This window comes from Xiphophorus couchianus, chromosome 9 (genome assembly GCF_001444195.1).
Source record: "Xiphophorus couchianus chromosome 9, X_couchianus-1.0, whole genome shotgun sequence".
Classification (NCBI taxonomy): domain Eukaryota; kingdom Metazoa; phylum Chordata; class Actinopteri; order Cyprinodontiformes; family Poeciliidae; genus Xiphophorus; species Xiphophorus couchianus.
Genome location: NC_040236.1, coordinates 4,258,643 through 4,276,704, shown reverse-complemented (window position 1 = coordinate 4,276,704; position 18,062 = coordinate 4,258,643). Strand labels below are relative to the sequence as shown.

At 40.3% G+C, this 18,062-nt stretch overlaps 2 protein-coding genes across 3 annotated transcripts in view; both read left to right on the top strand.

The window, feature by feature from the left end:
• raraa (retinoic acid receptor, alpha a) overlaps window positions 1-18,062 on the top strand; it is a 187,197-nt gene that overhangs the window by 100,823 nt on the left and 68,312 nt on the right. The window lies entirely within an intron of this gene.
• LOC114150469 (40S ribosomal protein S29-like) lies at window positions 2,366-2,641 on the top strand. Its single transcript, XM_028026873.1, has one exon. It carries the CDS (start codon window positions 2,407-2,409, stop codon window positions 2,575-2,577), a length of 171 nt encoding a protein of 56 aa, XP_027882674.1. The 5' UTR covers window positions 2,366-2,406; the 3' UTR covers window positions 2,578-2,641.

Genomic DNA, 18,062 nt, shown 5'->3' with positions numbered 1-18,062 from the left:
ATTTCTTTTTTTTTTTTTTTCATTTTTTCACAGATTATCTGCGATTATATATGTAAAAAAAAAAACCTTACTTATTAAAGTTATATACTGCAGCTTTGAAGGATTCATTAGTACATAGTGGCTTAACTGGCAAGATATGGAGCTGTGCTGGGTTTTTTCGGGCATCTTAAAGCTATCCTCTTGTGGACTTGAAGTGGAAGACTTTGCTCCTCTCTTGCTCTATCCTTCCTTCCCCTCAGGAGTTCCCCTCTGTGTTTTTCTCCCTCTCCCGTCTATTCCCTCTCTTCTTCTTTTCTGAATCGTCTCCTAACACCAACCCCTCTAGTTTTCGCGTTCTCCCTCCACCCTCTCGCTTTCGCTCTCTCATTTTCTCCTTCTCCTCTCCAGTGTTGAACGTGCATTAAGATTTAATGCCCCCAAACAAGCTTTCAGTGTTAGCCCACAGAGAGTGTCAGCGGGGGCTCTCTCGTTTCCCTCCCCCGTCCCTACTCCTCCTTCTCCATCTCTCTCTCTGTCTCTGCGCCGTGTGAATCAGAAATAACACACAAGCTGAGGCGAACGCCACCCGCTTTGGACTGTTTTTCCGCACACTGCACCTTTTACTTGGTGTCACGCCTGGACCAATCCGGACGCATCTCATCACTGCCCAGAGGGGTTCTCCACATGCTGCTGGAGAGTCGGCATGCACATGTGTCAGGCGACCTACCCACCAATCACATTTGGCCCTCTCCATGGGCACCGCGGCCATCAGGATAGGGTCACTCTGCCGTCTGACTGGGCCTGGCCTTTGAATCAAATACACACACATTAACTCTCCTGCTGCTGGTCTCAAGGCCTCACACTGGCCATTAACGTCATTCTAACCCATTACTCCATGATTTCCTCAGCTCCATGGTTACCCAGACATGCTGCCATCCATATATACACACAGGCTAACAGTATATAGCCTGTGTGTATATATGGATGCTAGAACTGACACTAGCTGCATTTCCATTAACCATAGAAATATGCAAAGTGGAAATACAAAAATAAATGTACTTAATGGAAACAAGGCAGTTTCGATAAGTTTTTGGTCCAGGATGAGGTGGTTTTTCTTCCGTAGATGTATTTAGCAAAACTGCAATGGAAACACTTTTTTCACATCACGAGTTACTACTAGCGAAAACCACGACAAAGACGACAGGAAGTAGTAGGAGGATGAAAGGTTTTGTTTTTTTTCCTGACAATGTGCAGTTCATAAAATGTTGTGTGTTTCATAAAAATGGCTCTGCTGGGATGGCCATTTCTAAGAAAATCTGACTAAAGCTGTTTAAAAAAAAACTTAATTGTTGAGATTTTTGCTTTATGATGGATGGAAAAAAGAATCTAAAATGAACATGTGTAGCGCCACATTCAAACAGTACCAGTCAGAGGTTTATACTCTCTTCATCAACTTGAAAGTTTTTTACTTCAGGCTCACAGTGATGAATTTGAACCGTTCTTTTTCCAAACTTATTGTAGGCTTTCACTTATCTACATTGGTCGGAAATCACGTGTAGGCTTACATGCATGCACTTTTTCTACCAGATCTGTGTTCCAGTGGCCAACAAGCTGGTATAATTCTGACAATGTTTAATCACTTGTTTTGTCAGAAAAGGTAGAGTTCTATGAAATTGGCTGGTTTCTGTATTTTAGTCATTGTAAGTTTTTAAGAGTTAAATTCAGGACCTTAGGAGCCAAACACAGACAGAAACCTGATTTCTGTCTGTGTTTGGGACCATTGTCCATTTGGAACACCTTATTTTTTCCAGTTTTCAACCCTCTTGGCTTTTTTTTTTAAATGAAGTAGAAGAGTTTGGAGGCTAAGTGGACCTCCAACTATTTCCGGTTCCACATTTTGCGTATTCACGGATTTTCCTGTGGAACGTAACTCCAAATAATTCCCAGAAAATTAGCCTACTCACAGAATTCAACAGATTAGAAACAAATAATGCACCTTGAGAAGCTGAAGTGCCTAGCAGCAATGCTACTGATGTGCTAATGGCCGGCATTTGTAAAGTAGCCAATCAAGAAGCGCCACTCATGAGGAAGAGTGTAGATGTTACCTTCTGCAGTAGTGACAAGATGGTTTCCACTGAATGCATTGATGCATATTAAGGTATATTTGGCATTTGAACTATTAAGATAGGCACTTCTAAGCCTTTTTAGATGAGATATTTGCTGATTTTAGCTATTTGTTGGGGTTGTAGTCCATAAGTCTATAATACCAAGAGCCCACTGTAATCCAGAAGCTTTGTCTGCTTCAGGAGCCCCACTGTTGACAAAAAGATCCTCAGCATAATCCTCTCACCACCATGCTTGTTAGCTGGTGTAGTTGTCTTAATTTAAAAGCCTCACCTTTCCGACACTCGAGCGAGAAGAGACAAGATGGGCCATCAGCAGCTCTTCTGGAGTCACCCGAGAAAATTCGGTCAGGGATCCCGCTCCTGCCGAGTGTGTTCAAACAGACATGGCCTGATCCGTAAATACGGACTCAATATGTGCCGTCAGTGCTTCAGGCAGTACGCAAAAGACATCGACTTCGTAAAGCTGGATTAGATGTGCTGTGCTGACATCCACTGGCTAACGACAGCTGGCTGAAATGGAAGAAATTCAACTTCTCGTCTGACCATAAACGCCTTTCTTCAAAAAGGCAGAAACTTGTCTATAACAGGTTAATATAGCATACCCATAGTTCGGTGCTCCAGACATTTGAAAACTGGTTTTGGGATGGATAAAACAGAGCAAGGTTGGGCTTCTGGAATGGTGCAGAGGTCAGCCCTACTGAATACTTATATCTAAAGAGTAAAATTGAATAGAGCTGACATTTTACATGATGGTGACATTTAGTTGCAGGAAACATGGATTCAGTCAAAAAGAGGTAGTTGGCTTTTGTTATTACACATGTGTGACCTAAATGAAGAGAGGACATGCATTAGGTGGTTAGATTTACATATCCGTACCACGAATTCCTGTTTTTAACATCTAATTAAGCCAACAATTTAGCTTAAATTAAAAGCAGTTTGAGTTCCCCAATCAAAAAAACTGCTTAAAGTGGTAAACGTGTCCATGTCTTCTGACTCTGCTCTTTCTCTTTCTCTCTTTTTTTAGCGCGCAAAACCAGAGCAGATGGCGTTCACGGCACGGCGCATGCTCACGCTCTCTAATCACGTCTTTGCCGGGCCGCTGGCTTGTCTTCTTTCGTTCTCAAACTGCGGTGACTTTACAGTGGCATCCCTCTGCCCCTCCTCCATGCCTCTGCTGCCCTGCATCACAGTTCACACCATCTTTGTTTCACTTCCAGTAATTCTGTCAGTCATTCATAAAACCACAGAAACAAACGGCAAAGAACGGAGGCCAGCGCGCCCAGCGATAGACGGAGAGAAACCGAGTGTTTGTATGCGAGAGGGCACGTCGTGCGCTGGCGTGCTCAGGCAGAAGTTGTTGTTGATGGTGGTGGTGTGTGTATGCGTGTTTCCACGAGTGCGTGTTATGTTGTTGAATAAGATGCTCAAGAGGGCTTGTTTACCATTCTGCTGCTGTGAACTTTGAGAGGCTGACTGACCAAACTCTCCTAATTAGTTCCTCTTACACACACGCACACACACATGCACACAGCACTCTCTAGAAGCATAACAGCAGCCACTGGGGGTCATTGTTCCCCATGACTCCATCCTTAAACTTTCTACGTTCTCCACACTCTGCTGCTGTTTGGTGGTGAGGGTTTGCTTGGCTGTGTTTAAGTCAGAGGTTCCTGCTGTTACCTCGCCCTCTCAAACAGCACCAGTGACAGTCAGTCACCCGAATAAATGAAGGAGATTGGGATTATGTATTTCTGACTTTGTTTATCCCATTTAACACCTTTTTGATTCCTCTAAGTAAGCGTTCTGACTGTTTATTCAAAGAGGTGTGTTGTCATCTCCTTTTTTCTTTTTCTTTTCCCCCCTCCATGAAATCTTCCCTCATCTGTGGTTTTTCTCTCATTGAGATGCAGAGTCTCGCTGATCTCCTCCCCTCATTACCTCTTTGTCTTAGTCTCCCATGCTCCCCTTTTCTCTGGTTTGCTTTCTTCTCCGGAACAGGAGCATTGACCCTCTTTTGATGGTTTCTCTCTAAAATAGCTGCCTACACTCTTCCCATTTAATTTTGAAGTTTGCTTCCTGGAAGTTTCGCTTGGTTTGTCTGTGACTTTTTCTAACAAATTATGCATACCTAAGTGAAGCCGACCCTCCACCTTCTTCAAATAAAACTAAATTGGTGCCAAATGTTTGTGCAGCAAAAATATTTTTGTGCTGCTGTCGTTTTAAAGATATTAATAAATGTTTGCAGAGGTCATCAAATGTACCCCCATATTTACAAAATCAAACAAATTTTGTGTCAGTCAACTCGGCTATGGACAACTGAATATTGTTGCTGCACAAACGTGGCGCAGTTGACTGACACCATATTTAGTTTGATTTTCTAAATGTGGTGGGGCTGGTTGACCTTTGACCCCTGGAAACATTTATTAATTTCTTTAAATTGGAAATTTTTGCTGCACAAACGTCTGACACCAATTTGGTTTAATTTGAAGAAGGTCGGGTGGGGGGGCAGAGACGGAGAGCTACACTCAGGTGTTATGCATCAGCTTCTACCTGCCTTTTTGTGTTGCTGTGACAACCAAAATATCGATTTCAACTATTGGTTGTCAAAGCAACAGACAACATCCTCCAAATTACTAATAATTTGCTGTAAGAAAATGTGGTTGTTGTTGAACAGATCGCTTTTTTTTTTTAGTTCGAACAGGTATAGTTAAATGATCAGATTTAGTTCATTTTTATGCATATTTAACCTTAATGTTTTATTGCTTTAATTTGTAACGACCAAGACAAATAAGCTGATGCAGAGTGGTTTAGCTACATTGTTTAAAAGTATGGAATGGGAATATGAGTATGCAGCAGTTGAATGTGCGCTTTGGCCTTAAATGGAGCTTAACCCAGTGTGTGTCAGTAGTACCTGAATTTAGACAGATTTCTGCAGTTCTGCGGGTGTATTAGTAGTCCATGCCAGCTAATAATGGCACTACCATTTAACCTTCAACCCTGAAGGCCAACTTACTGAGTATACCGTGAGCACATGACGGCTAATGGATTAATGCCTAATCCGTGGATGTACTAAAGCTTGTTGGGTAAAGAAACCAATCCTCAAATTGCCCTGGTTCAGGAGTAAGCATCAGCTGGTTGGTGTCAAGGCATGCCAGGGTTTTAAAAAGTCAGTCGTCTTCAGTTGTATTTTCTCTACAGTGTAAGTTCCTCTTGATAGAGATGCCAGCAAAATCGCATCATTTTCTGCATGCAGGATAGAGTAACACAACCACGCCCCTCCTTTAACTAATACTTTTTCTTTTTTTTCTTTTTTTTTTGCAACAAAGATGAATGTCACAGTTTAGAAATATGCATGATGTGGAAACTGGAAAAACACTGCTGCTGTTCATTGCCCCTTTGTTAAAGGCCTTATCTCACCTTATTTTTGGTGGTAAAATAAGATTTTGACACTTGAGGAAACGTTAGAGTGCTGTGTTTGAGGAAAAAGAGCAGAAATATTCCACGCTTACAAAAATAGCCAAACCTTCATCTATGGTCACCAGGAATATTGGCTTCCTGCTCAAAAAATGGCAAGACGGAGTGTGATAGGCAGGGGCGCCGTATAGGGGACAATTCCAGGGGCCCCTGACCAACAGGGCACCCTCCATATTATTTTTTTTATATATAAATTACATAAAATGGGTCCCTGTCAATTACAAAATTTATCATATTGTTTTTATGAGTAAAAATTAAATGTTAGCACTCCCAGACCAAAAAGCACACATCCATATTTGCACTGAACTCCCTGGATCTGCGTGAAATGGTTACTTCCTGCTTGACGGTGACGATGTTCAGCAGCAGTCAGTAGAAGACAAGAACGACTGTGGCTGTTATTTTGTTACTAAAACTTTTTTTAGAAAATCAGGTTTTCAAAAAAAATTGAGAGAGAAAGAGACAAGAGTGTCTATTTGTAACCCAGTTTTTCTCCGAGGTGGTTAGACTGTGAGATTGTCAACAATTTAGCATAGTTAGCTTAGCTACAGACTGTTTGCTTCTATGTCACTAGCAGTTAATGAATTAAGACAAGAAATTATGAATATATTCATATATTGAATTTGTCCCTGAACCTTTTACCACTTAACAACAGGTGAGTCAGTCAGCAGCAGCTCTAACTCACGTCCCTCCTGACCTGTCCTCTCCTGAGTGAAATTAAACCTGCAGTATGTAACTTTTATTAAAAAAAATATTTTTTAAAATATTTGTTAAAACTGCCATTATATTGTGACAGTTCAGCATGAGAGATAATCTATGAAAAATCTATTTCCTCTGCCTTCTTCCAGTGCTATCTAGAAACAACCAATCAGAGACAGGAGAGTTTTACTGCTGTCAATCACAATCTCATGTGGTGCTGCTCATCCTCCCTCCCCTTGCTCTGTCCTATGCTGTAGGGGGCCTTATCTAAGTTTTTGTCATGGGGCCCAAGAGTCCTAGCGGCACCCCTGTATGTATGTAAATATATATATACATATACTGTATATATATTTATGGATATAGATGTGTAGATTATATATATATATATATATATATATATATATAGAGAGAGAGAGAGAGAGTGAGAGAGAGAGAGAGAGAAAGAGATATATATATATATATATATATATATATTTATATCTACACTATATACTGTATATATAGAGAGATATCTATAGATATAGATGTGTAGATTATATATACATAGATATATAAGCAGATAGATCTATATACACATATAGATCCATCTGTATATATATATATATATATATATGTATGTATATCTATATAGATATATATTTCTTCATCTAGGTAGATGGATCTATGTAGATAGATATATCTATATATCTAGATCTCTCTCTATATATATATATATATATTTAGATATATAGATAGATATCTAAATCTATATTTCTGATTTATTTATAAATCAGATATATATATATATAGGTATATGGATATATAGATCTATAGATTTATGGATTACAGATAGAGCTACAGATATAGATGTGTAGATTATATATACATACATATACATAGGTATATAGACGGAGATCTATATATATGTAGATATATATATATATAGAGAGAGAGAGAGAGATTTAGATATATAGATGGATATCTAAATCTATATTTCTGATTTATATAGAAATATATATATATATATGCATATATATATATATATATATATATATATATATATATTTCTATATCTAGACAGATAGATAGATCGATCTAAATTTATCTATCTATCTAGGTTCTAGATAGATAGATATATTTAGATATAGATATATCTTTCCCAGAAAGAGAAATAGTTTTCTAAATTTTCCCCAATTTGTATAGGTTTAAACTTCTAAAAGGCTCTTTTTGTTCCATGTTGTTTACATTTTCTTTTTCTAAATCTCCCTTTAATTAATAAATGTGGTTGTCTTATTTTCTGTTTAGAATTAGAAATAAAAATCTTACAATGGATGAACATGAGTACTGATGTCTTTGCTTTTTAATATTATCTAAAATGTCCAATTAACAACATCAGAAGCTCTTTTTAAATTCCCACCAATCACTCAACCCACACGTGGCCCCACCCCGTTGACTTCCTGTTTTGTCTTTGCTCTGAGAATACTTTCTTCAACAGATCGTTCTGGTATTTGAGTTTAGCACTTAGTTTACGATTTATGTCGAACATCTCATCAAGTTGTCTCATTAAGTATTTCTGTAGTTCGATATTTCCCAATTCAGGTTCCTTCGATTTGGCCTGACACAAACACTCTGCTTGACTTGTTGTGGAAATCACAGTGTCCTTGGAATAACACTGATTTTCCAAGGAAGCTACCTGTTCACCGTGTTTTGCCGGAACTGAAACATCTTGCCCTTCGATATGTTCAGCAAAGAAATTTAGGTCAATGCGAGGTTCTGATTCAGGGAGCACTTTCCAAAATGTTTTCTTTCCTCTGCTGGGCAAAGTTGACTGATAACTTGGTTTTTCTGGCAGAGGATCGTTATTGACGTCACTATCTTGTGTCAAAAACGTTAGATCTACACAAGCGTCTGACTCGGGGAAAGATTTCCATAATAGTGGCGTCTTCTTGATGCGCTTTGTCTTTGATGTCTGTTTCTCCCCTTTTTGATCCACTTTCTTCTGTGATTTCAAGATGGATTTCTTTTTGGTGACCAGCTGTGTTGTAAAAATCACAGGTTCTTCTGTACAAATCTCCTTTTTCAAGGAATCTTCCTGATCACCTTCTTCAGTCAGAGAAGTGTCTTGCTTATCAACATTTTCTGGGCAAGACTTAAAGGACTCTTCCTTCTCTGCTACATTGATTGTCTCCTGCAGTACGGAGATCGATGATTTTTCAGTAACTGGTGAAACATCTTCCGTTCCAGTACCTTCAGATGAAATCCTTAGATCAGTGGGGGCATGTTTCTCCAACCAGATATGAAACGGTATCTTTTTCTTCTTGTGGCGCCTGGTGGTTGGTGGCTGTTCCTCCTCTTGCTGATCCAGTGTCTCCTGTGTTTTGGAGATGAAATCTTGTTCAGTGACCAGTGGTGTTTCCTCGGCGCAAATCTCCTTTTTTAAGGAAACAGCCTGATCACTTTCCTCTTCAGTCAGAGAAGTGTCTTGCTTATCAACATTTTCAGAGCAAGACTTAAAGGACTCTTCCTTCTCTGCTAGATCGATTGTCTCCTGCAGTACGGAGATCGATGCTTTTTCGGTAACTGGTGAAACATCTTCCGTTCCAGTACCTTCAGATGAAATCCTTAGATCAGTGGGGGCATGTTTCTCCAACCAGATTTGAAACGGTATCTTTTTCTTCTTGTGGCGCCTGGTGGTTGGTGGCTGTTCCTCAGACTTAGAAGGCTGTTCCTCCTCTTGCTGATCCAGTGTCTCCTGTGTTTTGGAGATGAAATCCTGTTCAGTGACCAGTGGTGTTTCCTCGGCACGTATCTCCTTTTTCAAGGAATCTTCCTGATCACTTTCCTCTTCAGTCAGAGAAGTGTCTTGCTTATCAACATTTTCAGTGCAAGACTTAAAGGACTCTTCCTTCTCTGCAACATTGATTGTCTCCTGCAGTACGGAGATCGATGCTTTTTCAGTAACTGGTGAAACGTTTTCCGTTCCAGTACCTTCAGATGAAATCCTTAGATCAGCAGGGGCATGTTTCTCCAACCAGATATGAAATGGTATCTTTTTCCTCTTGTTGCGCCTGGTGGTTGGTGGCTGTTCCTCAGACTTAGAGGGCTGTTCCTTCTCTGCTATATTGATTGTCTCCTGCACTCTAGTGATGGACTCTTCTTCACTGAGCAGTGAATCGTTCTGCTTTTCAATATTTCCTGCAGAAATCTCTTGGTCAATGGGGACGTGTTCCTCCGACCAGGTTTTAAATGGTACCTGGTTCTTCTCATTGGTCTCACTCTCAGGTGTCGGTCTGTCCCCTTTGTGATCCACTGTCTCCTTTGCTTTGGCAATCGATCCATTTTCAACCACCAGTGAAGGGTCCTGCTGTTGGATATTTTCAGCAGAAATCTTTAGCTCCTCAGCTGCGTGCAGCTCCCACCAGACTGCAAATGACACCTTCTTCTTCTTGTGCTTGGGTGGCTTGGGTGGCTGTAATTCGCTTTCGACAATGTTGTCGAATTCAACCTCTTCAACTCTAGGCTGGTTGGACTGCATTGTAACCTTTGCTTGTTTCAGGTTCTAAGATAAATCACTTCTTTAAAAACTCAGTAAAGATTTCAAGTTAAGTTTGATGTCGATCTCCAAAAGAAATGTTCACCAAACAAAGTTGAAGATCTTACTGTGAACTGCTCAATAAACTCTCAAGAGGAACGTATCAACAACGGCTGCTAAAAGGTCGTGATGAAAGTAGATAGATGTGAGGAACTTATATAATCACTGGTGATGTCAGAATTCTGCTTTTGGAGTTTTATTGTCATGTCACATTGTGATGTCATAGTTTCATTTCATATTCAGAAGGTGGACTGCAGAAAGCCTCAGTGGGCTTTTAAACTGTCACTGGTTGCCATAGTTACTGGGTTGAGCAAGAAGCAGGGAATATGGATGTTAATTTTAAAGCATCGGAACATCTTTACAAACATCAGAAACAATTCTCTGGCCGGTCACGATCTTTAAAAATCTGACTTGCTGAAATTCTTTTGTGCGTGTGTGTTCAAAATATAGCAAAAAATTTGGCAATCATGGAGTGACTGTTGTAAACCTTGCATGGAGAGAAGACCTGGTGGTTGGGACTGTCCATCAACCCTCAATCATGGTGGACAGTTTCTGATTTTTGTTACCTTGTAGGTAGATAAGGTTTGTGGATAAGATCGGTTCCACAAGTAAGTCACGGACAAATGCCGACCACCCAAAGGGAAGGAAATCAGGGATATGTATGTATGTACTGTATGTATGCATGTATGCATATATGTGTATGTAGGGGTGTGTGTGTGTGAATATATATATAAAATTTTTATAACGATGATTAAATAGGGCCCGCACCTTGGCTCAAGCCCAAGGGCCCACTCCGGCCCTGGATAATGGTGAGGTTTTACATGATTTTGTACCTATTCTTTTTTTTTTTTTTTGCATTATTTACTTAATTTTAAATATTTCACATGTCCTTAGTCATAACAACTGGAGGCCTGATTCCAACTTTAAAATTACCCATCACCTAGATACCTAACTAGTAAAATCAACTTTAAAAGCTTAAAAATGACTTGGCTCCACAAGTTGGCCCTTATGAGTATAGAAGTGTGTGTCCAAAACACACAGTAACAAATAGCAAGCCAGGAAGCTAACAGAACTGACCATGTGTTTTAGGTTTTTTTTGTTTTTTTTTTTACCATCAGCTTTCTCTGGATTGCAACTCAGCCAGTCGCGTTCCCCTTCACTCCTTTTCTCATCACAAAGAAAGGGTGTTTTACGAGGTCTGGAGGCTGTAAAACCTAAGGGCTATAGTGAGGAGGTGGAGGGGGCATAGAAGGCTGTCAAAGGAGATGTAAATTACGCAAATAAAACTGGCACTGAACTACCCCCCAAAAGAGAGACAGGGACCAAGCAGGATGGGTCTGAGCAGAGGGGGTGATGGGGAAGAGAAGAGGAACTGGATATTCACCGTAACTTCAGAGAGCAGAGAAGTGGGTCAGACAGCAGGATTAAAGGGGAAAAAGCAAAGGTCAGAAAATAGAGAATGTACAGAGGAGAGGTAATGAAAGTGAAGAGAGAAAAGGGAAAATATATGTGCAGGAGCCTCACTGACACCTCCTTCCTCTTCCCACAGCATTCCTTCCCTCCATCCTGAAGCTTAGTTAATGGCCGGTGTTGTCATCCTTGTGCATTTATATAACGTGGCGAAGCTGGTGCATGAGAAATATTGATCAGCTGGAAGCACGAGCCTGCGAACAAGCTGTTCTACAATCCATCGCAACAGAAGTTAATGGCACAGAAAATGTAATAAAAAAAAACAAAACAGCCTAAGAGGAAGAAGGAAACTGTCACATATCACTTGGCTTCAACTGGGCTTCAGTATGCACCACTGTGAAAAAGTATTTGTCCCCGCCATGGGTTTCTGTTGTCATGCTTGGGGCACATTTACCCAGCCCTGTTTACTCTTCTTTAAATCCAACTCCAGTTTGTTTGCCTAGAAAGTCCGGTTCGTTTAGGGAGGCGTGAATGTACAACCGAACTCTGATCCAAAAACACGATCCCTGGTGCGCCTCTAAACCCAGGTCTCAGTTCGGTAAAAGTGAACTCTGGTGTGGTTTGAATGCATATGTGAATTCCAGCAGACCGGAGAACGCTCCAAAAGCAGAAAGTGGACTACAGCGCAGGGCGTTCTGGGTAAATACAGCCAAAACAAATGCTAGGGCTAGCTAGAGAAAAAGCTTGTACTCTTTTGCCAAAGACAAAAGATAAATCCTCCAGCCACTAATATCCGACGCCAGCCCATTTGTTTACATTTCAATAAAGAGGTTGCGCTCATGTCTTCCCCAGAAACTTTTGTCACTTTCTTCAGTGGTTCTTGCTGCAGCGCCCCCACTGGTGAGGAGGTAAACAGATTGCTCAATGCTTTGACTTTTCTCTACTAATAGATGTTGTCCATAAGGCAGTTTTGTACAAGTACATTATGGAATACTGTAGCTAGTGCATACTAGCACTAAAAGCAGCTGGTGTTTCGTCGTCACTGGCTGGCAAAGCTCCCATCGGCTTCACCGTAAGCCAAGAAAGTAGTCGTGTGACCAGTAAACCTCATGGCGGCTTGGCATGGCAGAAGGCAAAGAAGTTAAGTTGATTACGCTGTGGATTTCTTCAGTTGACTAAACCAAAGAATGAAAACAAATAAGAGGGTTAGGTAAAGACACTGAAGAAAAACAACAAAAATCGTCAAATCGAGATGGCAGCTAATCTCTACCCTCAGTTTGAAACAGTTTTCACATAGGCGCTATTACTGTTCCAGAAAAAATAGATAAATAGATGTAGAAATTACCTACAAAATTATGTCTTCCTTTTCAAATGTTTCAAATGTGGAGAACATTTTTGTTTTCGTTGTACAAAGCATGTTGGACCTGTTTCTCTATCACATGTAATTGAGAAAATAATTTTGTTGCCCAAGAGTTTTGAAAGCAAAGAAAATTGTTGTAATGGGGAAAATTGTTCTCCTGTCCATTTTTAATTCAAGCTCCTGCTCTAATAATGGTACAAATTCAATAACGTATCTAAGAAGTAGAAAAGATGAGCTGCATTTGTGCGTACACAGATGTGCGGTGCCATTATGGGCCATTATTCCTGAAATCTTGTCTCTTGTTCAGTTCTTGGAATTAAGTACTCTCCTCCTCAAAAGATAATTTTGGAGCCTAATTATATTTACTACAGAGTGAGGTACTTTTATAATTGCATTGGTTACCCTGCTAGCAATGTTCCCTTTGAATCCTCGCTGAAACTTTTTTGCTCACATTCCAAAATACAAAACAAACCAATCCTTTCATGACTGCTTTAAGGACATTAGCTAATGTCCTGATGAATGGCTAAGGACCACAGTAGCCATAGAGTTCTTTCTATTTGTATCTTTCTTTTTTTTTTACCATTTCTTAGAACTGCGTATACACCCGCATTCATATCTATATGCACTTCAAAAAATTAGGGCTTATACCTCAGTTAGCTTGGCCAAATGGCCTTGAAGGCAGGTAATTAGAAATGCCGTCTATTTAAAAAGTACCTTTTTAATCCTCATATGTTATTCAATATTGGTATGAATAAAACAGCCCACTTTTATAGAAGTAACTTGCAACCAACGCATCCCCTCCTAAAAAGTATAAGTATACATTGCTGATGGTTGGGATGTTCTGGATTCCATTTTTCCAGATACTGATACTGATACTGATCATTTAAGCAGATATGAATTGTCTCTTTGAAAGTGATACATTAATATACTGTTGCTAGGGTTATTTGGATTGAGTACCTAGCATCTAAAACAAGCAGATATTTATTGTTGCCACAATTTGATTCTACAGCTACTGTCATTTAGAAGTATAGGTTCTGTTGATGGTTTTAGTACCAAAAACAGCATTTTTCCATCTTGTTTAGAGGTTTATGTGTCGTTTCCTTCAGGGGTTCTTAGTGCAGCGCCACCACAGGCGAGGAGGTAAACAGATTTTTCAAAGGGTTTGGTTCGTTTGACACGGTTCATCAAAACAAATGTTGCAATTTTGGTCCCCAATTGAACTGAGCCTCCCGGACTATCAGACGTGAAAACACCGTTGGTTTATATATGTAATATTGTGTTGCAATATAAATTCTGAATGAGCATGACAGTCAGTGTGTTTGTTTTCATGTAGTGTCACTCTTGTATGCTGCGACCTGACTCTTGGTTAACAGTGTGGTTGAATACTCGCAGCTACATCACACCGTACTGCTCTAGATCTTAACTGTATCCAGTGGAACACATGGAACTCTCATTCTAGATGCTCTTATTCTATACCTATCTACAAGCCAAGAGAAATAAACAATTTTAGAAAATATGACAAAGAAAAGCAAAATCTAAATACTTTTTTTTTTGTTCTTTTGTGGGTGAAACTCTGGCCTTTAAACATTAATGTCACTGATTTTGCCCGTGGGTGAGCGATATTGTGTGGCTTTACTGTAGGTCGCTGAACACACCCTTGTTGATGTGTACCGCTCAGCTCTTTTGCCAGATGACTGGGTTTTTGGCACACACACCACAGTAGAGAGATAGAGAGGTGGCCGCGGCCCTTTGTTATCTCTTTGCTGGAATGATCGTGCACCTGCATGCAGCTGATGGTGGGATTTGCGTCGCTGGGGGGAAGCGCCTGAAACAGCCGGGACGTGAAAAGCAGGAATGCGAGCCGCCGCTGCTCTCGCTGATTATTTCAACACTCAATCGGCTTATGTTTCAACGCCACATTCATTGCATCTTGTCAGATCTGTGGCTTTGCACATTAATACTCACTGATTTTTTTTTTTTTTTTTCCATCAAGCAAAACCACATTGCCTTGTAAAAGCATTCACACCTCTGGAGCCACTTTACATTTTGTCACATTAAAAACCACAAGCTAAAATGACTTTTATTGGAAATTTCTGTGAGAAACCAACACCATGCGGTGTAGACTTGTGAAGTGAGAGGAAAATGATACATGGTTGGCATGCATTCGTGTTGTTGTGCACCACCGAAGCAGTGCATTGTGCTACCTGCATGTAAAGCCACAAGAATCTCGCCAGATCTGTTTGCACATTCTTCCTTGTTGTAAACAGCAATTTTCAGATTCCTCTACAGATTCTCCATTGGATTTAAGCTTTGGGTTGTTGTCCTACTCTAAGGTGAAGATCCAGCCCCGTATCAAGCTTTAAACCTGATTTCACCCCACAGCATGATGCCTCCACTGTAGTGTTTTACCATGTGAAAAACACCACAGTGTTTGGTAGTGTGCTGACAGTGTGGCGGCACACTGTTTTAAGCATTGCCACCATAAAGATGGAAATTCCCGGACACGCCGCCAACATTCGCCTGCAGCAGCCAGACGGGTATTGGTTGCTTTTCGGTTCACCCACCTTTTTTCAACACGAGCGGATGTGCGTTCGGTGGCCGCTAGACATGCAAATTATTTCCAGTTATCTGCTTTTGCTGGTTAGTTGACCACTTTATGTGCCACTCCAGGAGGAATATTGATGTAAACCTATTGTGAAATACAGTTGAAAAAGCAAAAGGCAGCAGCTTCACGGACATTTATGGTGGCATGGTTGTCTTTTATTGTGTTGTATCGTTTTCCCTATGCGACTGGGTGTTTTTGACTGTTTGCGTGCTCGCTCATACTTAACAGGTTATTTAATGTGAATTTCTATTTAGGACAGATGAATGTCAGCAGATCCATTATCCTTTATCTGAACCCCTCCGAGTGCAGTGAGGAGGGGAGCGAGACGGGATGAATGAGGATGCTTGACTGGATGGATGGATGGATGAAGCTTTAGTGTCCTATGACACACTCCCGTTAACTGTCACTTTCTGTCCTTTATGAATTATTATTATACAGCCAGTGTCTTTGCCTCTGTACTGCCATCTCTAGTGTTGGATAAACCTTAGCGGCTCTCGGATGAGGGTTTGGTTTTCACATAGAGGAAACTGTCAGCTTCAGCATGTGTTGCAGGTGCATCTGAGGGATTGAGTTTAAATGTTTATTGCTTATAGGTAATAAAAAAATAATAGAAATACAGGTTCTGTGAAATTTGGTACGTCATATAAGACCATTTAAATTATTATATTTTTGTGATGCACAATAAATTGGTATTAGCATTGGTATTGATTAATATTAGTCATTTTTTAACATATTGTATCAATCTGGTAAATAATACTAGGATGTAATATTGATTTCCGTATTTTGCTGTGTGCGTTTCCGGAGGGTGTTGTGGTCATGTGATAGTGACGCAGCAAAGGATTGTGGGGCGTTTCACTGAAAAAGAGAAGCAACAAAGTGGGGTTGTCATCTTATGATGTCAGAAGGGAAATATATGTAATATCTGTAAATATTGGTAATCAGTTGTAACAGCAGTATTACTATCAATATATTGACATTGGGCCAAATATTTATGCCGGTACATCCCTAAATTTGAATACATTAATATATGTTTCAGGGCAATAAAGATGAGAACAAGCAGACTAAAAAGCACTTCCCCTTGTTTCCCTGAATACCACAAATTCATCCAAACCCTGAACAATCACCGTTTTTCTTGTTTCTAATATATATATATATATATATACTGTATATATTTATTTTAATATACTTTTTTTCCCCAAGAGTTGCTATTTTTTAAAATTTGTTATGCTTTTTTCTGTTTGTGATTCTGATATAGAAATGTCAGCCTACTGTACAGAATGTCCATGTACTGTACAGTTCATGCACTCAATATGTGGATGGGGGTTTTGCATGAATTGCTGCAATAATGCAGCGTGACATGGAAGCTCTGCTGAGGTATTCAGGAAGCCTGCACATCTGCTTCTGCCACGTTCTGTCTACTTAACCCTACATTAATATGCTCACATATGATATTCGGTGAATATGATATTCATAGCAATGACCATCTATGACTGTCCTTCCTTGCTGAGAATGTCGACGGAAAACTGTCCAGTCAGCAGGCTTCTCCATGATTCTGTGAGCCCCGATAAAACATTTCTGTGACAAAAATCCTTTCGCTATTGATGACAACTTCAAAACTACTGGAAATAAAAACTTTAAATACATCACTCTGGGTTGAATACTGAATATTTTCTCTTCAAATTGATGTGCTGGTGGAAAAACAAAACTTTTCAACAACATCCCTGTCGATGTAGGTGTACTTGTGCTTTTTAATTTAGGTGTTTATGATCAAATCGGACAAATTCCCAAAAGCACGGACGGTCCCGGACTCGCTAGCGTCGTTATCAAGACGTTTGCTGACGTCCATATTAAGGGCACTGCGGCGACAGGCACGCCAATCTGCATGCACATATCAAACGTATGACTGCCACTGGTTTTGCAACATAGGGAAGTTGCATCAAGTAAGGGGAAGTGTAGAAACCATCAGTTCTGAGTGCATTTTGTTAACACCCCTTTACTGTACGTTATACTGTCTCTTTCCATTGGGTTAAAGTTGACACAAGTATTATTGCAAAATCGGTGTCAACATGTGTGGCGGTTACACAATGCGTGAAGTGGGATGAGCTCACACCCTTTCAGTGGATCATTTCTGCTGTTTTATTTGGTGGACCAGCATTTACCGCATTAAAGCTGGTCATCTAACCTCAGGACTGCTTTTCCTCTACTAAAGTGCTCTTAATGGTTTTTAACGCAGAAAACAGCAGCCTCTTATATCGCTCAAGTATTACACGTGGCCCATTCAGAAAGCATAAGCAACTCCACTTCATCAGTCCGTTTAAGCACAGCCGAACATTAGCAAGTATATGCTGCAGGTTAGAATAACAAAATTATTCAATTTGCCGCGAGTCGGCAAACGATCCGAAGCGATTTTCTGCTCAGAGGAGAAAAAGCATTAGGAGGGAGGGAAAGATGGCAGTGATGATCCGCGCACTGAGGCGGGGTGAGGGAGAGAGGCCGGCTGCTGGCCAAGCAGGTTTAGAGGTGTTAGTGTTAACGTCTGCCCGAGTGCATAGAAACTACTCCAGTGTACAAACACACTGACCCCCGAGCAAACGCTCCTCTTGTCAGGCCGTTGCAGCCAGACACGTGGCTGGGCTTCCTTCTGAAATATGCACCATTTCTTCTTTATGTACCACACACACAAATATCAAATGCAGACCTGGACAGAGTTGTTGGGGCGTGGAGAGAAGAAGCATTTGTAAAAAAAAAAAAAGAAACGTTGGGTAGGTGGATAGTTTATTGCAGCAGCATCATTTGTAGAGATGTGAATCTTTCGGTGTTCAGTGATTTGAATCCGATTTTTTT

Coding starts and splice junctions, on each gene's coding strand:
- LOC114150469 (XM_028026873.1), top strand. CDS start 2,407: ATGGGCCATCAGCAGCTCTTCTGGAGTCACCCGAGAAAATTCGGTCAG.